This window comes from Symphalangus syndactylus, chromosome 13 (assembly GCF_028878055.3).
Source record: "Symphalangus syndactylus isolate Jambi chromosome 13, NHGRI_mSymSyn1-v2.1_pri, whole genome shotgun sequence".
Classification (NCBI taxonomy): Eukaryota; Metazoa; Chordata; class Mammalia; order Primates; family Hylobatidae; genus Symphalangus; species Symphalangus syndactylus.
In genome coordinates, this window is record NC_072435.2 from 99,124,054 (window position 1) to 99,149,906 (window position 25,853).

At 40.7% G+C, this 25,853-nt stretch overlaps 1 protein-coding gene across 1 annotated transcript in view; it reads left to right on the forward strand.

Annotated features, from left to right (window-relative positions):
• Window positions 1-25,853, forward strand: part of STAB2 (stabilin 2) — a 182,892-nt gene that overhangs the window by 19,375 nt on the left and 137,664 nt on the right. Inside the window, exons 4-5 of the mRNA XM_055236360.2 lie at window positions 19,251-19,336; window positions 20,821-20,890. Coding sequence (XP_055092335.1) covers window positions 19,251-19,336; window positions 20,821-20,890 — 156 coding nt within the window. The remainder of the gene's footprint in view (window positions 1-19,250; window positions 19,337-20,820; window positions 20,891-25,853) is intronic.

The window sequence follows — 25,853 nt, forward strand, 5'->3', positions numbered from 1 at the left end:
CTAGATTTTCTAGTTTATTTGCGTAGAGGTGTTTGTAGTATTCTCTGATGGTAGTTTGTATTTCTGTGGGATCGGTGGTGATATCCCCTTTATCATTTTTTATTGCATCTATTTGATTCTTCTCTCTTTTCTTCTTTATTAGTCTTGCTAGCGGTCTATCAATTTTGTTGATCTTTCAAAAAACCAGCTCCTGGATTCATTAATTTTTTGAAGAGTTTTTTGTGTCTCTATCTCCTTCAGTTCTGCTCTGATTTTAGTTATTTCTTGCCTTCTGCTGGCTTTTGAATGTGTTTGCTCTTGCTTTTCTAGTTCTTTTAATTGTGATGTTAGGGTGTCAATTTTAGATCTTTCCTGCTTTCTCTTGTGGCATTTAGTGCTATAAATTTCTCTCTACACACTGCTTTGAATGTGTCCCAGGGATTCTGGTATGTTGTGTCTTTGTTCTCATTGGTTTCAAAAAACATCTTTATTTCTGCCTTCATTTCATTATGTACCCAGTAGCCATTCAGGAGCAGGTTGTTCAGTTTCCATGTAGTTGAGCGGTTTTGAGTGAGTTTCTTAATCCTGAATTCTAGTTTGATTGCACTGTGGTCTGAGAGACAGTTTGTTATAATTTGTTCTTTTACATTTGCTGAGGAGAGCTTTACTTCCAACTATGTGGTCAATTTTGGAATAGGTGTGGTGTGGTGCTGAAAAAAATGTGTATTCTGTTGATTTGGGGTGGAGAGTTCTGTAGATGTCTATTAGGTCCACTTGGTGCAGAGCTGAGTTCAATTCCTGGGTATCCTTGTTAACTTTCTGTCTCGATCTGTCTAATGTTGACAGTGGGGTGTTGAAGTCTCCTATTATTATTGTGTGGGAGTCTAAATCTCTTTGTGGGTCCCTCAGGACTTGCTTTATGAATCTGGGTGCTCCGGTATTGGCTGCATATATATATAGGATAGTTAGCTCTTCATGTTGAATTGATCCCTTTACCATTATGTAATGGCCTTCTTTGTCTCTTTTGATCTTTGTTGGTTTAAAGTCTGTTTTATCAGAGACTAGGATTGCAACCCCTGCATTTTTTTGTTTTCCATTTGCTTGGTAGATCTTCCTCCGTCCTTTTATTTTGAGCCTATGTGTGTCTCAGCATGTGAGATGGGTTTCCTGAATACAGCACACTGATGGGTCTTGACTCTTTATCCAATTTGCCAGTCTGTGTCTTTTAACTGGAGTATTTAGTCCATTTACATTTAAAGTTAATATTGTTATGTATGAATTTGATCCGGTCATTATGATGTTAGCTGGTTATTTTACTCATTAGTTGATGCAGTTTCTTCCTAGCCTCAATGGTCTTTACAATTTGGCATGATTTTGCAGTGGCTGGTACTGGTTGTTCCTTTCCATGTTTAGTGCTTCCTTCAGGAGCTCTTTTAGGGCAGACCTGGTGGTGACAAAATCTCTCAGCATTTGCTTGTCTGTAAAGTATTTTATTTCTCCTTCACTTATGAAGCTTAGTTTGGCTGGATATGAAACTCTGGGTTGAAAATTCTTTTCTTTAAGAATGTTGAGGCCAGGCGAGGTGGCTCACGCTTGTAATCCCAGCACACTGGGAGGCCAAGGTGGGCGGATCACGAGGTCAGGAGATCGAGACCACAGTGAAACCCCATCTCTACTAAAAATACAAAAAAAAATTAGCCGGGGGTGGTGGTGGGTGCCTGCAGTCCCAGCTACTTGGAGAGGCTGAGGCAGGGGAATGGCATGAACCCGGGAGGTGGAGCTTTCAGTGAGCCAATATTGCGCCACTGCACTCCAGCCTGGGCAACAGAGCGAGACTCCGTCTAAAAAAAAAGAAAAATGTTGAATATTGGCCCCCACTCTCTTCTGGCTTGTAGAGTGTCTGCCAAGAGATCCGCTGTTAGTCTGATGGGCTTCCCTTTGTGGTTAACCCGACCTTTCTCTCTGGCTGCTCTTAGCATTTTTTCCTTCATTTCAACTTTGGTGAATCTGACAATTATGTGTCTTTGGGTTGCTCTTCTCGAGGAGTATCTTTGTGGCGTTCTCTGTATTTCCTGAATCTGAATGTTGGCCTGCCTTGCTAGGTTGGGGAAGTTCTCCTGGATAATATCCTGCAGAGTGTTTTCCAACTTGGTTCCATTCTCCCTGTCACTTTCAGGTACACCAATTAGATGTAGATTTGGTCTTTTCACATAGTCCCATATTTCTTGGAGGCTTTGTTCGTTTCTTTTTATTCTTTTTTCTCTAGACTTCCCTTCTCGCTTCCTTTCATTCATTTCATCTTCCATTGCTGATACCCTTTCTTCCAGTTGATCACATCGACTCCTGAGGCTTCTGCATTCTTCACGTAGTTCTCGAGCCTTGGCTTTCACCTCCACAGCTCCTTTAAGCACTTCTCTGCATTGGTTATTCCAATTATACATTCGTCTAATTATTTTGCTTATTCTAGTACCTTTGCTTTTCCATTCAAGTTTAGGATCAATTTGTCAATTTCTAACAACAAAAAAAGTCCTCCTAAGATTTTAATTGGAATTCCATTAAATCAATAGATGCATTTAGGGAGAACTGACATCTAAAACTATTGATTCCTCTTGTTCATAACGACAGTGTAGCTCTCCATTTACTTAGGACTTCTTTTATTTTGTTTATCACTGTTCTATAAATTTCAGTTTACAAATTTTGCAGAATTCTTATCAGATTCACACCTAAGTTCTTCATGGCTTTTGGTTCATCATATTTTTTGAAATTTCAATCCCTAATTGTTCATTGCTAGTTTATGGAAATAGAATTGATTTTATATATTGACCTCATATCCTGAGAAATTACTAAATTGATGTGTTCTAATAACTTTCTGGAGATACTTTGGAATTTTCTCCATAGACAATAATGTTGTCTGTGAATAAAGACAACTTTATTTATTTCTAATCTGCATTCATTTTATGTCATTTTTTAACCTTACGGCACTGACCGTAATGTATTTATCAGTTTTGTATATTGCTAGGTTCAGTTGGCTATAATGTTGCTTAAAAATTTTGCGTCTGTACTCATTGGGGATGTTGGTATATAGTTTTCTTTTCTTGTTATGTATTTGGTTTTGGAATCAGGATAATAATGCTCCCTATATTGAGTAAACTGAGATATATTCCCTCTTTAACTACCTAGAAGAGTTTTTGTAAAACTGAAATAATTTCTTCCTTACATGTTAGATAGTATTCACCAACAAAGCCGTTTGGCATGGGATTTTCTTTTTGTAAGGGATTTTAACCTTAAATTCAATTTCTTGGATATAAGAACATTCAGGTTATCTATTTCCTTTGAATGAGCTTTCCTAGTTTTTTTACGTTCAATAAATTTGTCCATTTTATCACATTCTCAAATTTATTGGCATTAACTTGTTCATAATATTCATTTATTATCCCTTTAATGTCTACAAGATTTGTAGTGATGTCCCCTCTCTCATTTCTGTGATTGGTAATTTTCATCTTCTCTTTTTTTTCTTATTAGTCTGGCTATAAGTTCATCCATTTCATTCACCAGCTTTTGGTTTCATTTATTTACTCTATTGCTTTTCTAATTTTTATTTCATTAGCCACTGCACTTTATACCTCCTATCTTCTGCTTGCTTGGGTTTCATTTACTTTTATTTTTCTAACTTATTTACCTTAAGTTGTAAGTTTGAGTCATTATTTAAAAACTTTCTTCTTCTTTTCTCATATAGTATTTATTTAGTGAAATAAATTTCCTTGTAAGCACTGCTTTAAGTGCATCTCATAAATATTGATATGTTGTGTTTCAATTTTATTCAGTTCAAAATAATTTTTAATTTCCATCTTGATTTATTCTTTGAAATCAGTTACTTTTAAGTATAATATTTTACTTCCAAATAGAATAATTTTTCAGATATATTCCTGCTATTGTTTCCAAATATGTTTCTTTTATTCAGTGAATGCAAATTAAGATATCAAATTTGTGAGATTAAGCTAATACCATGCTTAGAAGGAAATTTATCTTTTAATTCTGTTGTGGTCAGAACATATACATTATGTGAATCCATTTACATTTATTGACTTGTTTTATGATCTACAATGTCTCCTGTCTTTGCAACTGTTTCATGTGCTCTTGAAAAATAGGTGTATTCTGCCACCTTTAGATGAAGTATTCTGTAAATGTCAATTAGGTCAAATTGATTAATGCCTTTCAAGTCTTTTCTATACTTAACAATTGTTTATTTTTATTTTTATAAGAAATATGATTCAATATCCTTAATAATTTTAAGACTACTTGTTCTATTGATTATTGAGAGAGAGGTACTGAAACTTCTACTCTAACTGTATATTTACCTATTTCTCCTTGCAGTTCAGTGAGTTTTTGTTTCATGTACTTTGAAAATCTCTTATTAGGTCAATACATATTTATGATTTATGGTCTGTTGATGAATTGATTCCATTAACATTATGAAATGAACTTCTTTATCCCTGGTAAAAATATGTTAATTTGAAATCTACTTCATCTCATATTAATATGAGCTACTTTGGCTTTCTTTTGACTAATATTAGTGTGCTTTTCTCTCTCCTTTACCTTTAACATACTTGTATATTTAAAATATACAATTTTGTAGGCAGCATATAGTTAGGGTCTCTTGTAGGCAACATATAGTTAGTTACTGCCCTTTCAACTAATATGACAGCCCATGTCTTTTAATTAAGGTTGTTTAGACCATTTATATTTAATGCATTAGGTTTACATCCATTATCTTGCTATGTATTTTGTTTGTTCCATCTGTTCTTCGTTCCTTTTGCCCTCTTTGTTTGCCTTCTTTTGTATTAATTAATTCTTTTTTATGATCCTCTTTTGTCTCCTTTGTTGGCTTACTAGCTACACCCTTTGTTTTGGCAATTTTTTAAATGTTTGCTTTAAGGTTTATGGAATAAATCTTTAAATTAATACAGTCTACCTTTAAGTGACATTACACCACTCTATGCACAAGAATCTTACAACAATATACTTCTATTTCTACACTCCTAGCCTTGGTGCTATTATTGTTATGTATTTTATTTCTATATATGTTAGAAGCCCCACATTATATTGTTACCAATTTTTCCTTAAACAATGAACCATCCTTTAAATGATTTAAAATATTGGAAAAATATATTTTACATTTAACCACATAATGAAAATGTCCAGCATTCTTCATTCTTTTATGTGGATTTGTATTACAGATTTGTATCTGGTATTTTTTTTCTTCCTGACCAATTTTCTTTAACACTTCTTGTAGTGCAGGATATCTAGTGATGAATTCTTCTACCTTTCATATGTCTGAAAAAGTTCTTATCTTGTCTTTGTTTTTGAAAGATATTGTTGTTGGATATAGAATTTTAAGTTGACAATTTTTTTGGTTTTGGTACTTTAAAGATGTTGTTTCACTGTCTTTTCAGTTATATTGTTTCTAACAAGATCTGCTGGCCGGGCATGGTGGTTCATGCCTGTAATCCCAGCACTTTGGGAGGCTGAGGCAGGTGGATCACAAGGTCAGAAGATCAAAACCATCCTGGCTAACACAGTGAAACCCTGTCTCTACTAAGAATACAAAATTTAGCTGGGTGTGGTGGCACGCGCCTGTAGTCCCAGCTACTTGGGAGGCTGAGGCGGCAGAATTGCTTGAACTCGGGAGGTGGAGGTTGCAGTGAGCTGAGATTATGCCACTGCACTCCAGCCTGGGCACTCCAGACAGAGCAAGACTCTGTCTCAAAAAAAAAAAAAAAATCTGTTGTCATTGTTATCTTTGTTCCTCTCAGCATAATAAATCCTTTTTCCCTTTAGCTGCTTTTAATTTACTTTTTATCACTGGTTCTAAGGAATTTTATTATAGTGTGTAGTTTTCTTCATACTGTTTGTGCTAGGTATTCTTTGGGCTCTTGGATCTATAGGTTTATACTTTTCATCAAATTTGGAAATTTTGGCCACATTTTTTTTTCAAATACATTTTCTCCCTTCCTCCTTTTCAGAGACTCCAGTTATACATATATTAAAATGTTTGAAGTTGTCCCACAGCTCACTGTTGGTCTGCTCATTATCTTTCAGTCTTTTTTCACTCCATTCTTCATTTTGTTTTTGTTGTTTTATTCTTTTTTTATTATACTTTAAGATTTAGGGTACATGTGCACAACGTGCAGGTTTGTTACATATGTATACATGTGCCATGTTGGTGTGCTGCACCCATTAACTCATCATTTACGTTAGGTATATCTCATAATGCTATCCCTTCCTGCTCCCCTCACCCCACAACAGGCCCTGGTGTGTGATGTTCCCCTTCCTGTGTCCAAGTGTTCTTATTGTTCAATTCCCACCTATGAGTGAGAACATGCAGTGTTTGGTTTTTTGTCCTTGCGATAGTTTGCTGAGAATGATGGTTTCCAGTTTCATCCATGTCCCTACAAAGGACATGAACTCATCCTTTTTTATGGCTGCATAGTATTCCATGGTATATATGTGCCACATTTTCTTGATGCAGTCTATCATTGATGGACATTTGGGTTGGTTCTAAGTCTTTGTTATTGTGAATAGTGCCGCAATAAACATATGTGGGCATGAGTCTTTATAGCAGCATGATTTATAATCCTTTGGGTATATACCCAGTAGTGGGATGGCTGGGTCAAATGGTATTTCTAGTTCTAGATCCCTGAGGAATCGCCCCACTGACTTCCACAATGGTTGAACTAGTTTACAGTCCCACCAGCAGTGTAAAAGTGTTCCTATTTCTCCACATCCTCTCCAGCACTTGTTGTTTCCTGACTTTTTAATGATCGCCATTCTAACTGGTGTGAGATGGTATCTCATTGCGGTTTTGATTTGCATTTCTCTGATGGCCAGTGATGATGAGCATTTTTTATTTATTTATTTATTTTTGAGATGGAGTCTCGCTCTTTCGCCCAGGCTGGAGTGCAGTGGCGTGATCTCGGCTCACTGCAAGCTCCACTTCCCAAGTTCACGCCGTTCTCCTGCCTCAGCCTCCTGACTAGCTGGGACTACAGGCTCCTGCCTCCAAGCCCGGCTAATTTTTTTTTGTATTTTTATTGGAGATGGGGTTTCACCATGTTAGCCAAGATGGTCTCGATCTCCTGACCTCATGATCCGCCCGCCTCGGCCTCCCAAAGTGCTGGGATTACAGACATGAGCCACCGTGCCCAGCCAATGATGAGCATTTTTTCATGTGTCTTTTGGCTGCATAAATGTCTTCTTTTGAGAAGTGTCTGTTCATATCCTTTGCCCACTTGTTGATGGGGTTGTTTTTTCTTGTAAATTTGTTTGGGTTCTTTGTAGATTCTGGATATTAGCCCTTTGTCAGATGAGTAGATTGCAAAAATTTTCTCCCATTCTGTAGGTTGCCTGTTCACTCTGATGGTAGTTTCTTTTGCTGTGCAGAAGCTCTTTAGTTTAATTAGATCCCATTTGTCAATTTTGGCTTTTGTTGCCATTGCTTTTGGTGTTTTAGACAGGAAGTCCTTGCTTATGTCCTGAATGGTATTGCCTAGGTTTTCTTCTAGGGTTTTTATGGTTTTAGGTCTAACATTTAAGTTTTTAATCCATCTTGAATCAATTTTTGTATAAGGTGTAAGGAAGGGATCCAGTTTCAGCTTTCTACATATGGCTAGCCAGTTTTCCCAGCACCATTTATTAAATAGGGAATCCTTTCCCCATTGCTTGTTTTTGTCAGGTTTGTCAAAGATCAGATAGTTTGTAGATGTGTGGCATTATTTCTGAGGGCTCTGTTCTGTTCCATTGGTCTATATCTCTGTTTTGGTACCAGTACCATGCTGTTTTGGTTACTGTAGCCTTGTAGTATAGTTTGAAGTCAGGTAGCGTGATGCCTCCAGCTTTGTTCTTTTGGCTTAGGATTGACTTGGCAATGTGGGCTCTTTTTTGGTTCCATATCAACTTTAAAGTAGTTTTTTTCCAATTCTGGCAAGACAGTCATTGGTAGCTTGATGGGGATGGTATTGAATCTATAAATTACCTTGGGCAATATAGCTATTTTCATGATATTGATTCTTCCTATCCATGAGCATGGAATGTTCTTCCATTTGTTTGTATCCTCTTTTATTTCATTGAGCAGTAGTTTTTGTAGTTCTCCTTGAAGAGGTCCTTCACATCCCTTGTAAGTTAGATTCCTAGGTATTTTATTCTCTTTGAAGCAATTGTGAATGGGAGTTCACTCATGATTTTGCTCTCTGTCTGTTATTGGTGTATAAGAATGCTTGTGATTTTTGCACATTGATTTTGTATCCTGAGACTTTGCTGAAGTTGCTTATCAGCTTAACGAGATTTTGGGCTGAGACAATGGGGTTTTCTAGATATACAATCATGTCATCTGCAAACAGGGACAGTTTGACTTCCTCTTTTCCTAATTGAATACCCTTTATTTCCTTCTCCTGCCTGATTGCCCTGGCCAGAACTTCCAACACTATGTTGAATAGGAGTGGTGAGAGAGGGCATCCCTGTCTTGTGCCAGTTTTCAAAGAGAATGCTTCCAGTTTTTGCCCATTCAGTATGATATTGGCTGTGGGTTTGTCATCAATGGCTCTTATTATTTTGAGATACGTCCCATCAATACCTAATTTATTGAGAGTTTTTAGCATGAAGGGCTGTTGAATTTTGTCAAAGGCCTTTTCTGCATCTATTGAGATAATCATGTGGTTTTTGTCTTTGGTTCTGTTTATATGCTGGATTACGTTTATTGATTTGTGTATGTTGAACCAGCCTTGCATCCCAGGGATGAAGCCCACTTGATCATGGTGGATAAGCTTCTTGATATGTTGCTGGATTCGGTTTGCCAGTATTTTATTGAGGATTTTTGCATCGATGTTCATCAGGGATATTGGTCTAAAATTCTCTTTTTTGGTTGTGTCTCTGCCAGGCTTTGGTATCAGGATGATGCTGGCCTCATAAAATGAGTTAGGGAGGATTCCCTCTTTTTCTATTGATTGGAATAGTTTCAGAAGGAATGGTACCAGCTCCTCCTTGTACCTCTGGTAGAATTCGGCTGTGAATCCATCTGGTCCTGGACTCTTTTTGGTTGGTAAGCTATTGATTATTGCCACAATTTCGGAGCCTGTTATTGGTCTATTCAGAGATTCAACTTCTTCCTGGTTTAGTCTTGGGAGGCTGTATGTGTCGAGGAATTTATCCATTTCTTCTAGATTTTCTAGTTTATTTGCGTAGAGGTGTTTATAGTATTCTCTGATGGTAGTTTGTATTTCTGTAGGATCAATGGTGATATCCCCTTTATCATTTTTTATTGCGTCTATTTGATTCTCCTCTCTTTTCTTCTTTATTAGTCTTGCTAGCGGTCTATCAATTTTGTTGATCTTTTCAAAAAACCAGCTCCTGGATTCGTTGATTTTTTGAAGGGTTTTTTGTGTCTCTATCTCCTTCAGTTCTGCTCTGATCTTAGTTATTTATTGCCTTCTGCTGGCTTTTGAATGTGTTTGCCCTTGCTTCTCTAGTTCTTTTAATTGTGATGTTAGGGTGTCAATTTTAGATCTTTCCTGCTTTCTCTTGTGGGCATTTAGAGCTATCAGTTTCCCTCTACACACTGCTTTAAATGTGTCCCAGAGATTCTGGTATGTTGTGTCTTTGTTCTCGTTGGTTTCAAAGAACATCTTTATTTCTGCCTTCATTTCATTATGTACCCAATAGTCATTCAGGAGCAGGTTGTTCAGTTTCTATGTAGTTGAGCGGTTTTGAGTGAGTTTCTTAATCCTCAGTTCTAGTTTGATTTCATTGTGGTCTGAGAGACAGTTTGTTATAATTTCTGTTCTTTTACATTTGCTGAGGAGTGCTTTACTTCCAACTAAGTGGTCAATTTTGGAATAAGTGTCGTGTGGTGCTGAGAAGAATGTATATTCTGTTGATTTGGGTTGGAGAGTTCTGTAGATGTCTATTAGGTCCACTTGGTGGAGAGCTGAGTTCAATTCCTGGATATGCTTTTTAATTTTCTGTCTCGTTGATCTGTCTAATGTTGACAGTGGGGTATTAAAGTCTCCTCTTATTATTGTGTGGGAGTCTAAATCTCTTTGTAGGTCTCTAAGGACTTGCTTTATGAATCTGGGTTCTCCTGTATTGGGTGCATATATATATAGGATAGTTAGCTCTTCTTGTTGAATTGATCCCTTTACCGTTATGTAATGGCCTTCTTTGTCTCTTTTGATCTTTGTTGGTTTAAAGTCTGTTTTATCAGAGACTAGGATTACAACCCCTGCCTTTTTTTTGTTTTCTATTTGCTTGGTAGATCTTCCTCCATCCCTTTATTTTGAGCCTTTGTGTGTCTCTGCACATGAGATGGGTTTCCTGAATACAGCACACTGATGGGTCTTGACTCTTTATCCAATTTGCCAGTCTGTGTCTTTTCATTGGAGCATTTAGCCCATTTACATTTAAGGTTAATATTGTTATGTATGAATTTGATCCTGTCGTTATGATGTTAGCTGGTTATTTTGCTCGTTAGTTGATGCAGTTTCTTCCTAGCCTCAATGGTCTTTACAATTTGGCATGTTTTTGCAGTGGCTGGTACTGATTGTTCCTTTCCATGTTTAGTGCTTCCTTCAGGAGCTCTTTTAGGGCAGGCCTGGTGGTGACAAAATCTCTTAGCATTTGCTTGTCTGTGAAGGATTTTATTTCTCCTTCACTTATAAAGCTTAGTTTGGCTGGATATGAAATTCTGGGTTGAAAATTCTTTTCTTTAAGAATGTTGAATATTGGCCCTCACTCTCTTCTGGCTTGTAGAGTTTCTGCCGAGAGATCCACTGTTAGTCTGATGCGTTTCCCTTTGTGGGTAACCCGACCTTTCTTTCTGACTGCCCTTATCGTTTTTTCCTTCATTTCAACTTTGGTGAATCTGACAATTATGTGTCTTGGAGTTGCTCTTCTCGAAGAGTATCTTTGTGGTGTTCTCTGTATTTCCTGAATTTGAATGTTGGCCTGCCTTGCTAGATTGGGGAAGTTCTCTTGGATAATATCCTGCAGAGTGTTTTCCAACTTGGTTCCATTCTCCCCGTCACTTTACCAATCAGATGTAGATTTGGTCTTTTCACATAGTCCCAAATTTCTTGGAGGCTTTGTTTGTTTCTTTTTATTCTTTTTTCTCTAAACGTCTCTTCTTGATTCATTTCATTCATTTGATCTTCCATCACTGATACCCTTTCTTCCAGTTGATCAAATCGGCTACTGAAGCTTGTGCATTCATCATGTAGTTCTTGTGCCATAGTTTTCAGCTCCATCAGGTCCTTTAAGGACTTCTCTGCATTGGTTATTCTAGTTAGCCATTCATCTAATCTGTTTTCAAGGTTTTTTAACTTCTTTGCCATGGGTTCAAACTTCCTCCTTTAGCTCGGAGAAGTTTGATAATCTGAAGTCTTCTTCTCTCAACTCGTCAAAGTCATTCTCCGTCCAGCTTTGTTCTGTTGCTCGTGAGGAGCTGCATTCTTTTGGAGGAGGAGAGGTACTCTGATTGTTCGAATTTTCAGTTTTTCTGCTCTGTTTTTTCCCCATCTTTGTGGTTTTATCTACCTTTGGTCTTTGATGATGGTGACGTACAGATGGGGTTTTGGTGTGGATGTCCTTTCTGTTTCTTAGTTTTCCTTCTAACAGTCAGGACCCTCAGCTGCATGTCTGTTGGAGTTTGCTGGAGGTCCACTCCAGATCCTGTTTGCCTGGGTATCAGCAGCGGAGGCTGCAGAACAGCAAATATTGGTAAACAGCAAATGTTGCTGCCTGATTGTTCCTCTGGAAGTTTTGTCTCAGAGAGGTGCCCAGCCATGTGAGGTGTCAGTCTGCCCCTACTGGGGGGGCCTCCCAGTTGGGCTACTCGGGGGTCAGGGACCCACTTGAGGAGGCAGTCTGTCCGTTCTCAGATCTCAAGCTGCATGCTGGGAGAACCACTACTGTCTTCCAAGCTGTCAGACAGGGACATTTAAGTCTGCAGAGGTTTCTGCTGCCTTTTATTTGGCTATGCCCTGCTCCCAGAGTTGGAGTCTACAAAGGCAGGCAGGCCTCCTTAAGCTGTGGTGGGCTCCACCCAGTTTGAGCTTCCCAGCCACTTTGTTTACCTACTCAAGCCTCAGCAATAGCGGGTGCCACTACCCCAGCCTCGCTGCCACCTTGCAGTTTGATCTCAGACTGCTGTGCTAGCAATGAGCGAGGCTCTGTGGGCGTAGGACCCTCCGAGCCAGGCGCAAGATATAATCTCCTGGGGTGCCATTTGCTAAGACCATCGGAAAAGTGCAGTATTAGGTTGGGAGTGACCCGATTTTCCAGGTTCCATCTGTCACCAATTTCCTTGGCTAGGAAAGGGAATTCCCTGACCCCTTGAACTTCCCAGGTGAGGCGATGCCTCGCCCTGCTTCAGCTCATGCTCGGTGCGCTGCACCCTCTGTCCTGCACCCACTGTCCGACAATCCCCAGTGAGACGAACCTGGTACCTCAGTTGGAAATGCAGAAATCATCCGTCTTCTTCGTCGCTCACGCTGAGAGCTATAGACTGGAACTGTTCCTGTTTGGCCATCTTGGAACCCTCTCCTCTTCATTTTATATAGTTAATATTGCTTGTCTTTAAGTTCACTAATCTTTTATTTCTGTCTTTAAACTGCTGTTAATTCTATGTCTTGTATTTTTATTTTGAATGTTGTATTTTCATTGGTAGAAGTTCAATTTGGTTTTGTGTATATCTTTCTTCTTTAATTTGCTTATTTCTCTACCTTCTTGAATATATAGAGTACAGTTATAAGAACTATTTCTAAATCTTTATTTAGAGGGACTCCCTCTTTATAAGAGGGATTCAAGGAAGGTTGGATGGAAAAGCTTTAATATATGATATAATAAAGCTAATAATGTCATATAGGTGATCTCTGGGTTGGTTTCAATTAACTGGTTTTTTCCCTCAGTATTTATGCCTAGTAAGTTTTATTGAATTCAGACATTGCAAATATTACTTTGTTGGGTTCTTCTTATTCTTGTACTTTAAAAAATTCTTGAACTTTGTTCTGTGTCCACTTTGAGGAGTACCCTATGTTAGAAATTTGTTGCCATTGACAGTGGGCTGAAGGCATGGAGTGGAGCTCTTTGAAAATTTTAAGAAGAAATAATACAAATTTTAGTGCCTGGTGGATAAGTTTACAGAATTTTCTTTCATTGCAGCATACCTGGTGGTACAATTTAGGAGCTAAGTTTCCTGTTGACTTCTAACCACTGGAGGCTATACCTTTTTACCATAATAACCTAACTGCTGATTAGTCAAAGTGGCTTTAAGTCAGTATACAAAATCTCCTTATAAACAGCACTGGCCTTCCACCAGCTGCCCAGTGCTACAGGTTTTTCTGAAGCAAGTCTTGTTCCAGTTAAGTGTTCAGGAACTTTCTTCTTGCTAAGTTCATCCACATCAGAACCTTTCTAAAGCACCAGAAACATTGCCTAGTGTCCAGCTGATACACCACACAACCATCCCATGCAAAGGCACATCAATTCATCATAGGCATTGCTTCCCAGCAGCCTGCTAGGCATAAAAATCTTCACTTCCTCTGTTTAGGACAATCTACATAAATTTGTCCAGCACACCCAATGCTTCTCAAATATTAATGTGTAGTGGAATTACCTGCCACACCTATTAAAATGTTCTTTCCTGAGTCTTACACCAGGGAATCCCTATTTGGTAGGTGTTAAGTGTCGGGTTTTGCATAAAATTGTAGCAGGTTCTTATTGCCCAATGGGATGAAATTGGACTGAAATTCAGCCCATTCTCAGCTTGCCAAACCATACACTCTAGTGTGGGCCTGGTATACCAAGAGATAGGGGCACCTTCAATTTATTTTAGTTTCATCTGCTTTCCAAGCCAAGTGTCTGTGGCGATATATCCACAAGGGCAGTGAGGGTAGGGAAGACTTTTTCTAATTTGCACAAAGGCTTTCTATGCCCTGGCATATTAGTCCAGGGCTTCCAAAAGGGAGATGCCAGACAGGGCTAGAGATACAAGAGATTACTTAGAGGAAACATATATGATGAAAAAAATGAGAAGAAAGCCAGGAGAAGCAGAGGAGACAGCAATGCAGGTCTGACCCTTGTGAACAAGAGAGGGAGTCAAGGAAGGTTGGATGGAAAAGCTTTAGGCTATATGTAGGTCTGAGAAAATTTGGTAAAGCTGATGGGGAGTCCTCTAGCCAAAATCACCCAGCAGAGGAAGCCTGCATCTTAAAGAAGTGGGCCTGCCCTGGCATCTCTACCATGCTCAGTCATGGGCTAGAAGGAGTCATGAGAAGTGTAGTGTCATGAAAAAATAGTAGATTTCAAGGTAATTATGCTTCTGAAGTTGGAGATCTAAGAGGTGCTTGTTAATGGCTCGCATACTGTATTAGTCCATTCTCACACTGCTATGAAGAAATACCCAAGCCTGGGTAATTTATAAAGGAAAGAGGTTTAATTGGCTCACAGTTCTGCATTGCTGGGGAGGCCCCAGAAACTTATAATCATGGTGGAAGGCAAAGGAGAAGCAGGCACCTCTTCACAGGGTGGCAGGCCAGAGTAAGTGCAAGCAGGGGAAATGCCAGACACTTATAAAGCCATCAGATCTCGTGAGACTCATTCACTATCACAAGAACAGCATGGGGGAAACTGCCCCATGATCCAGTTACCTCCACGTGGTCTAGCTCTTGGCACATGGGGATTATAATTCAAGATGAGATTTTAGGTGGGGACACAGCCAAACTATATCACGTACCTAATGAGGAGGGCCTTGGAAATCTGCCTTTGTAAAAGTTCCCCACTCCCAAGGGATTCCAAACACCTTGTCCAGTGAATCACCCTTAGAGGAACACCTGCCTAAATTTTTTAAAAGAAAGGTATATTAACTGTCCCTAAGGAAAAAGAATGTCCAGACTTCCTAAACACAAGGTCACACTCTTGGGAGCTGGGATTGGGGAAGCTCCCCAGTTCCTCTCTGATCAGTGTAGCCCAGAGCATTGTTATATTCTCAACAAATGACTCTGCCCCATGTTCTGCCACATGTGTTATAACAGGAATGAGCTGAGTGGAACAGGCACCCAGAGGATGGAAGTCAAATCTGCCTCAGAGGCAGGGTCAGGGAAAGGGTCTTTGAAGGTGGGAAGAGCACAGGTAAGGAATGGAAAGAAAGGCATGTCTAGAGGAGCGGGGAATAGTCTGTTTGGCTGCATGGAAAGAGTGCAAGATGGGGAGATAAGTTGGTTCCATGCTTGGAGAGATAAGTTGGTTCCATGCTTGGAGGAACAGATTCAGTGGAATGTGAGTTTGGGAGACTGGGATTTAGGCATCATTGCCTGAAAATGTAAAAATACCTGGGAGGACATTTCTGCAAGGTGGCACTGATTGCTGAGTCTCAGGCTGCTGGAGGCCCTGTGTTGTTCTGAGCAAGCCCAGAAGGCAAACTGGGTATCACCCAGAGAGCTCCTTGTACACCCATTTCTGGGGAGAGGTACAGGGAACAAGAGAGGGAAATAGTTGGGGAGCTGTCGCTACCTTCCTAGCTCTGCACAGGGCTGGCCCTGGCTTCCAAAACAGCATCTCAGCTCAACAGGGGCCTCCTATAAAAAGCAAACAGGAGAAGAACTATTTGATGGTGAACGATTTATGAAGATGCTCTCTTAGCACCCTTTGCTCAACAATGTGAGTGAACTCAAATGGCTCAGTTGGTTTTCAGATTGGCTCACAAGTGTTTACCTGGTCCCTGCTTGATTCAGCTCTCTCCCTTCCTCTGCATCCTCACCTCCTTCTGCTCATCCTTAGACAAAGACCAAAATCTTTAACAAGGCCCTTTCTTAATGATCTAGTTTTTGCCGTCTGTTGAGATCAGATCTAAACCAACTGGGCCATTCAGAATTAGATTATTTTTGGTAAATATTGGTAAGTAACATCAAGTAGGTGAAGTGATGAGAGCTCTAGATCTCTTCCCCTGACAACCCTTATCCCAGTCCATGAATCAGTATTACCTGAGTGTCTGTTTAATTCACGACTCTCTCCTCACTAGACTGGTAGGATCATGGAAATAAGAACCAAGTCTGTATGCTCACTGATAAATATCAAAGATCTTAGACGGTCTGATTCAAACAAGTACCAGTAATTTATTTCCTGAGTGTTTTAACTGTTTCAGTACCAATCTGAAAAAACAAAAACTAAAGAAGATCCACTCTGAATAATAGCAACTGTAATTCGTTAAGCACCTAATATTTCCAGTCCCTACAACAACCTGCCTAGAAGACAGTATTGTCCCCAGATACACCTGAACTGAATCTCAGAGCCAGGCATGGACTTTGCCAAAAGCAAAGGGTTATAAGCAAAGAGTTTAGCTGGGATATGAACCCAGAACATTCTGACTGCAATGTCTCAGCTCCTCCCATGACACAATCACATCGCATTTCATGCCACTATTAGCCTAGTTGGTGAGAGCAACCCAAACCAATGTCTTGCTTTTCAAATACTTATGAATATTAGCTACCCATCAGTATTTCTTCCCCTTCCCTTGCCCCACAAACATGCCTGTTACCTGAGCTGTTGTCCTGGGGTGCATACCTGCCTGATAATGGTGGATGTTAGTGATAAACGGTGCAGTAGATTCTGGAGCACCTTTCCAGGTTTTGAGCCTGGCTCTGCCACTGCTGTGGAAATATCACAGATCAAAATGGACAATTTAGACTGTGTAGTTTACAAATATTCTGGATGCAAGAAGGAAATGGAAGGAGCCCGAGAGAAAACCATCTACAGATGGATATGACTCCCACCTCCATAGTACCTGCATGTTAGGAATGTTCTTCTAAAGAACTAGCCTAGTAATTTAAGGGAGCACCCAGGGTCTCTTTCAGAGAGCTGCCTTTCTTAGTGCTTAGAAGTCTCTTTCTTCAAGAACTGCTGCTATGATCTGAATGTTTGTGTCTCCCCAAAATTCATATGTTCATACCTAATCCCCCATGTGATTGTATTAAAAGGTAAAAGTCTTTGGGAGGTGATTAGGTCCTAAGGACAGAACCCTTGTGGATGGGATTAGTGCCCTTATAAAAGAGACCCCAGAGAGCTCCCTCACCCCTTCCACCAAGTGAAGATACAGTGAGAAGTCACCATCTATGAACCAGAAAACAGGCCCTCACCAGACACAGAATCTGCCAGAACCTCAATATTGGACTTCCCAGCCTACAGGACTGTGAGAAATAAACTTCTGTTGTTTATAAGCCACCCAGTCTAAGACATTTTGTTATAGCAGCCTGAATTGACTAAGACAACTGCATTTTTATTTTCCATGGATGCTGATTTCACATGCCACAGGGAAGATGTGTGGCAGAATGAGCTGTGGCATAGGAAAGCTTATGGCAAAGGCCTTATGTGATGGGGATGGGAGGGAAGGGACAGCAGGAAGGTGGTCACTTCGGTAGAGGAAGGGTAAGTGTGTCTATCATTACCCCTTGCCAGCTGGGTGACTTTGGCCAAGTCACTTAACCACTCTGTGCTTGTTTCCTCATCTAGAAAGTAGGGCTAAAAATAAGATTTAACTTCAGAGGATTGCTATGAGTTGTAAACAAATGCATCCTTTATTATTATTGATATGGCTTGGCTCTGTGTCCCCACCCAATCTCACCTTAAATTGTAATAATTCTCACGTGTCATGGGAGGGACCCAGTGGGAGGTAATCGAATCATGGGGGCGGGCCTTTCCCATGCTGTTCTCATGATTATGAATAAGTCTCATGACACCTGATGGTTTTATAAAGAGGAATTCCCCTGCACATGCCCTCTTGCCTGCTGCCATGTAAGACGTCACTTTGCTCTTTCTTCATCTTCTGCCATAATTGTGAGGACTCCCCAGCCATGTGGAACAGTGAGTCCATTAAATCTCTCTCCTTTTTAAATTACCCGGTCTCAGGCATGTCTTTATTAGCAGCATGAGAATGGACTAATACAATTATCTAGAACTTCTTGTCTTGTGGGAGGCACTTACCTTGCTAACTTAAATATGGGATAACATTTCATCTTGCCTCATTCACACAGACACATTTCATGGTCATTGCATGGTTTCTGCTTGGTGCTTGCAGGTCCAGATTTCTAATGTAAACAGTCAGAGCTCATCCAAATTGGCAATAAACCCATGTCAACTCAGCACTCACAGTGCAGAACAACAGCAAGTATAAAAAGAAATAGAATTTATTTTCATCCTCATCACAATAGTACCTTAAACTTCTGTCACTTACCATAATTTTTAATTCTCTATTTGATTGTGGGCATTGTAATTTCTGGCTTTCTAGCTAAATGTCCCCCTGCCCCACCATGAAATATAATGCTTGGCACATATTAGGGTATTCCCTGAATGTTTAGTGAATGTCCTCTAATAAATGTCCATAAAAGCTCCAATTCAGATCTAGAATATCACAGAAGTGCAAAAATTTATGCACATTAGGAATTAGCTTCCGAATAAAATCTAAATTCCTTTGCTTACCATACTAGGCACTTCATTAATTGGCCCCAACTGTCCCATTTTACCTCATCAGCAACGCCTCCCCCACCCACAACTCTCACACCCAGCCCCACCAAACTCTGTCATTCCCAGAACAGGTCATGCCATTTTACAATTCCAAGACCTTGTACTTGCCAGTGCCTGTTCCTGAAATATCCCTTCCTTTTAAGCATAGCCAACTCCTACTGCACCTTCAAAAGCCCCATTTAAATAACTCCTCCTCAGGGATGTCTCTCGGGCTCCCTAAGGCAGCATCAATACCTCCCTTCTCTGGACTCCCTCAATACCCTGTCTAGCACACCTATGAAGAGGCCTGGCCTTAGTCATGCTAAGGGCTGAGCTTAAAGTCCTAGCTTTGCAACTTATAAACTGTGAGACCTTGGGTGAGTATATGCAACCTCTCTGAAATTGTCCTTTCATCTGCTAACCAGCACCAATAGCAACCACCCCTGAAGGTTGCAATAGGAGGGATCTAATTTGATCATTGTGAAATGTATAGCAAACTCTCAAGAAATGGTAGACAGCGTGACATTTTCTAATACAGCATGTGACCACATTGCAATTCACCTGTGTATACTCCTGCCTTTTCTGTAAAACCCTAGATGACACCAACAGGTTCTGCAATTATTTCTTATCCCTGGCAACTAGCACACTTAGTAGGTGCTTAAGCGCATCCTTGCAGAATGCTTGTGTGCAGTCACGAATGAATACATCTGAGCTGTTTGATTCCCTAGAGTGCCCAGGCGGAGCGGGGTCACCCTGCAATGGCAGGGGCAGTTGTGCTGAAGGCATGGAAGGAAATGGAACCTGCTCCTGCCAAGTAAGTTCAAAAATGTGTTCTTCCTTTCCTGGATTCTGCTCCCCATCTTCTTACCTGTTGATCCTCCTTAACCACACACACACACACACACACACACACACATGCACGTGCACACACATATACAGCGAAGTTCTTAAGCGGTGGAGGTATTAATTTTTTTTTAATGTGCAATTTGCAACAAAATGACCACTTATAGCCTGGGGGCCTTTAGGAGAGTCAATCGACTGCTCAGTCTTAAGCATATCCACTTGTAAAAATGGGTTTGAGGCTGGGAGCAGTGGCTCACGCCTGGAATCCCAGCACTTTAGGAGTCCAAGGGGGGTGGGTCACGAGGTCAGGAGATCGAGACCATCCTAGCCAGCATGGTGAAACCCCATCTCTACTAAAAATACAAAAATTAGCTGGATGTGGTGGTTGGCACCTGTAGTCCCAGCTATTCAGGAGGCTGAGGCAGGAGAATTGCTTGAACCCAGGAGGCAGAGGTTGCAGTGAGCTGAGATTGTGCCATTGCACTCCAGTCTGGGTGACAAGAGCAAGACTCTGTACCTCCCCCCTCAAAAAAAGTTTGAAACAATATCTATGTAATAACATCTGTTGAAAAAGTAAAATGAGGCCATATATGTGAAAATACTTTATGACACTATATAGGACTATAGAAATTGCTGTCACTGTTAATATTAATAGTCACTATTAGCAGATGACCCTTATGGTGCTATCCTCTGCATCCTTTGTGAATCATTAGGTTTACTGGTTCAAGATTTTCTTTTACCAGTTGAAGACTTTCTTCGTTATCTCATGAAAGTGACTTTTTGCACCTTTCAAGCCCCAGGGGATTTAAATACAAGGAAATCCTTCTGAAAAGGATTGAGCTCAACTGTCTTCAGAAATGCAAAACTGAGGTTGGGCAGGTGGCTCATGCCTGTAATCCCAGTACTTTGGGAGGCCGAGGTGAGCAGATCACTTGAGGACAGGAGTTCGAGACCAGCCTGGCCAACATGGTGAAACCTGTCTCTACTAAAAATACAAAAATTATCCGGGTGTGGTGGTGTGCACCTATAATCCCAGCTACTCGGGAGGCTGAAGCAGGAGAACCTGGGAGGCAGAGATTGCAGTGAGCCGAGATCGTGCCACTGCACTTCAGCCTGAGCGACAGAGCGAGACTCAGTCTCAAAACAAAAATGCAAAACTGAAAGCATTTTCCTTTCACCCTTGGGCAAAGTTGGGATATGGCTGCTAGCACTTGCTATCTATTTATATCTTTGGACTGACAAAGCAGCTTTCTCCTGCAGAGCTTCAGACTCTTAGTACAAAATGACACGGGAATTAATGTATGCAGTGATAACACAAATAAACAGAAAGAAGAAGCTCCAGGGAAGGCACAGAGGGAAAATATATTTGAAAAACAAATGCTGAGTTGGAAATCCAAGGCCTTCCTACCATGGGTCACCTTGGGTCTAATGTCAACCACCTGGGGTGTTTTGCAGGAAGGGTTTGGTGGAACAGCCTGTGAAACCTGTGCTGATGACAACTTATTTGGACCCAGCTGTTCAGCAGGTATGTCTGATTTTTGTATAATCACCACATTTGTAAGGGTTCACAGTCCATGAGAAAGATTGCTCCTTGAGGAGAAAACACTGAATAGTTATGTGTGATAAAAAAGAAACTACAGCAGAATTAAATTTAAAGGAGTTTAATTGGGCAATGAACAATTGGTGAATCAGGCAGTTCCCGGAATCACAGCAGATTCACAGAGACTCAGTGAAGCCATGTGATGGAAGAAGATTTATAGACAAAAAAAGGGAAATGACATACAGAAATCGGAAGTGAGGTACAGAATGGCTGGATTGGTTACAGCTCGGCATTTGCCTTATTTGAACACAGTTTGAACACTCAGCAGTGTATGAAGGATCGAATCGAAGTACGGCTGCTGGGATTGGCCAAGACTCAGCTATTGTTACAGGTGCGTACTCCTAAGTTAGGTTTTCAATCTCGTCTACCTATTAAGCTAGGTTGCAATTCGTCCACAAGGACTCAACTGTAGAAATACAGAGTCCTTATCAAGCCATGATTAGTTCACTTTAACATGTGTAACCAAGTCTGCATAGAGAAAACAAAAAGTTGAAAACAAAGCTGTTAAATGCAGTCATTGAAAACAGAAACAGTGTTTCCTGAGGTTCTCAGCCCTGGCATGTGCAGTCAGCCACTCCCCAGAAATGCTTCCACTCATCTTTATGACTCGCTCTCCCCAGGCTCTAGGATTCCACCACTGCCCGTTTCTTGCCTTTTCTCTGGGCTCTTTCTGGATCCTGGTCTCAGCATAGATCCATAGGCTTCCAATTAAACCGTGGGCCCCACCTAATTCTAATGGTTCCCTTCCTTTTGGGAGTTCACAAATAATTCCCTAAGGTGGTCAGAGATTGTTGCTCCAAATTAAAGAAACAAACTTGAGACTGGCTTGTTCACTCTTTTGTTTTTGGCTGACCCCAGAAGCAGACTCTGAGATAGAGATCTGAGTAACAAGTAGTTAGTTTATTTGAATGGTGATCCCAGGAAACATGAGGATGTGAGGAAGTAATATGGGGAAAATAAACAGGATGTTATTAAGCCAGGTGCCACTGTGGACCACTGGAGCCTGATGCCCCGGGGAGCTCTGGGGGTCGGTGCAGAACACACAGCTCAGTCATCTCACCCGAGGGGAGAGGGAGCCATAGTGTGGTGGGCAGAATAATGGATCCCTGAAGATGTCCACATCCAAATCCCTAGCACCTGGAAATATGGTACCTTACATGGCAAAGATAAGGTAGCAAATAGAATTAAGGTTGCTAATCAGCTGATCTTAGGATAAGAGATTATCCTGGGTTATCTGGGAAGGCCCAGTGTTAATCACAGGGGTCCTTAAGGATGGAGAAGGGAGACAGAAGAGGAGTGTCAGAGTTATATGAAATATAAGAAAGACTCGATCTGCCAATTTCTGGCTTTGAAGAAGGAGGAGCCATGAGCCAAGGAATGTGGGTGGCCTCTCGAGGCTGGAAAAGGCAAGGAAACATGTTCTCCCCAGAGTCTCCAAAAAGGAGCACAACACTGCCAACACCTTGATTTTAGCACAGTGATTTTGGATTTCTGACCTTCAGAAATGTAAGACAATAACTTTGTGTGGTTTTAAGACACTAAGTGTGTGGCAATGTGTTACAGCAGCGACAGGGAATTAATATACATAATCAAGTGGGGAGAGTTTTTCACTCCCTGCCACTTAGAGTGTTTATAGGGAGCACCCAGGCCAAGTGCTCATCCTAAGGTTCACACAAAACCCTCAGGCTAAGAGCTGTAGATCCTGGAAATTAGCTGGAATGCTCACAATCGCAGTCAGTAAGGTCTAAAGAATGTGGGCGTGGTAGAAACTGTGTCTGCTAGATCCACGTCTCCCAAAAAGGAATATATTGGGTAGCTTTTTGCCAACACCACTTGGGCTCTGACTTTCATGGAAAAATTAAACTCAGTAGAAAACTGCTTCGATTCAGATATTTTTGGCAAGAAAACCTATGCACACACAACACATCCCACCCCCATAAGTTTGCAAACTCTGTAATAAACTTTATCTGCAATTGCAGAGGCATTGCCTTGTTCTAATCCATAAGGTCCTCTTAGGCAGGTGCTGTGGTATCTTTATCTCCAGTACCTTCTACCTGCTGCCTGCCTGGTAGACACTCACTACACTGTTGTTGGATGAATAAATGAGTGAGTGAGTATGTGAATAGGTGAATCAATGAATGAATTATCTAGTTTGCTCCAGTGATGTTCTCCTGACCCAGAAGCGTGGTTTTAGAACCCAGGCTTTAGACTCAGACAAGGTTTCAGCTCTAGGCCTGCTAATCATGGAGACACAGGTAAGTTTATGAAGCATGCTATCTGTGTCTTCATCTGTAAAGACAGAAATAATATTCCCTCCTTTAGAGAGGATTTAATGTGATAATAAGTGCATAATAAATGTTATGATTATTATTCCCTAGCATCCCCTAATCACAGGTGTTTCTTTACCCACTGTTCCATAGAGATTATTTCATAAGACTGTTAGCAAAAGCAAATTTAAAACAGATATTGGGGCTGGGCTCAGTGGCTCACGCCTGTAATCCCAGCACTTTGGGAGGCTAAAGCTGGATCCGTTGAGGTCAGGAGTTTGAGACCAGCCTGGTCAATATGGTGAAACCCCATCTCTACTAAAAATACAAAAATTAGCCATGTGTGGTGGCACGCACCTGTAATCCCAACTACTTGGGAGGCTGAGGCAGGAGAATCACTTGAATCTGGGAGTCTGAGGTTGCAGTGAGCCGAGATTGTGCCACTGCATTCCAGCCCAGGTGACAGAGCAAGACTCCATCTCAAAAAAACCAAACACCGCATGTTCTCACTCATAGGTGGGAATTGAACAATGAGAACTCATGGACACAGGAAGGGGAACATCACATTCCGGGGACTGTTGTGGGGTGGGGGGAGGGGGGAGGGACAGCATTAGGAGATATACCTAATGCTAAATGACGAGTTAATGGGTGCAGGAAATCAACATGGCACATGGATACATATGTAACAAACCTGCACATTGTGCACATGTACCCTAAAACCTAAAGTATAATAAATAAAAAAAAAAAAAGGATATTGGTATCCCGTGTGTTTTTAAAGTTAAACATTACATTAAAGGACAGCAACTAAAATGTAATCAGTCAACTATATAGAAATAGCATGTCTCCTCCCAAATTTACCCTTGCCTGCCATTTAAGAATTTAAATCACATATGCTAAATAAGTATTGAAATGGGAAGGAGTAGATAAAGCATCCAGCGTTGCTTAGTTCCCAAGAAAGCCTAGTAATTGTCTGGAGATGACAAATTAGGAAGAAGACCTATGTTATCTCCAAGACACTGGTGTTGGTTACTGATGAGCACAGATGCACAAGGAAATTCCCAACATTTCCAAATAAAGGAAGTATCCTCCCTTCACACTTAGTGTCATGGGGAAAGGGCAAGTGAAAGGGAGAATGATGGTCTCAACACCTAAAATTTTTTTTTTATACTTTAAGTTTTAGAGTACATGTGCACAATGTGCAGTTTAGTTACATATGTATACATGTGCTATGTTGGTGTGCTGCCCCCAGTAACTTGTCAATTACATTAGGTATATCTCCTAATGCTCTCCCTCCCCTGCTTCCCCTACCCCACAACAGGCCCCAGTGTGTGATGTTCCCCTTCCTGTGTCCATGAGTTCTCATTGTTCAATTCCCACCTATGAGTGAGAACATGCAGTGTTTGGTTTTTTATCCTTGTGATAGTTTGTTGAGAATGATGGTTTCCAGCTTCATCCATGTCCCTACAAAGGACATGAACTCATCACTTTTTATGGCTGCATAGTATTCCATGGTGTATATGTGCCACATTTTCTTGATGCAGTCTATCATTGATGGACATTTGGGTTGGTTCCAAGTCTTTGCTATCGTGAATAGTGCTGCAATAAACATGCGTGTGCATGTGTCTTTATAGCAGCATGATTTATAATCCTTTGGCTATATACCCAGTAATGGGATTGCTGGGTCAAATGGTATTTCTAGTTCTAGATCCCTGAGGAATCGCCACACTGACTTCCACAATGGTTGAACTAGTTTACAGTCCCACCAACAGTGTAAAAGTGTTCCTATTTCTCCACATCGTCTCTGGCACCTGTTGTTTCCTGACTTTTTAATGATTGCCATTCTAACTGGACAACACCTAAATTTTTAAATAAGAAAACTGGAAACTTAAACTGAGACCCAAGAGAAAAACCTCCAAGCTCTGGATTCCAATAGAACTTTCTGTGATAATAGAAATATTGTCTGTTTGCACTGTCCCATACAGTAGCCACTAGCCACATGTGACTATTGAGCATCTGAAATGGGGCTAGTGCAACTGAGGAGTTAAAATTCAAATTTCACTTAATATCACTTAATTCAAATTTAAATAGCCACATGTGGCTTGTGGCTACCAAATTAGACATCATAGCTCTAGGACGTAACAATTAAGAGAACAGGCTTTAAACTCAGCCTGACCATAGTTTGAAACAGAACCTAATTGCTGTGTTACAGAGGGCAAGCTATTTAAATCCCCTAAGACTTTCTCATCTATAAAACAGGAATAATAACATCTATTTCATGGGATTGACAACATAGCAAAGCTCTTAGTATTATGTCACAAGCACTTAATCAATGGAAGTAAGTCTCAAGTGAGGACAAAAATAATCCAACAGCAAGTAAGTCACTGATGAATGAATGGATGAATGAATGACTCAGTGATGCCTGGTCATTTCCCACTGACAAGGACTACGGAGACTGCAAACCTTTTCATCCAGGCATCCACTGGCTGCCAGTGTTGTGTCATCCAATGAGATGTTGGTCCCGGGAGGTGGCTATTCTGCCTGTAAGTAGGACAGCTCTATTAGGTGCAGTTTATTTTTAACACTGGCTGAAATCTTCTGCAGAAGCACTCTCCTACCAGACT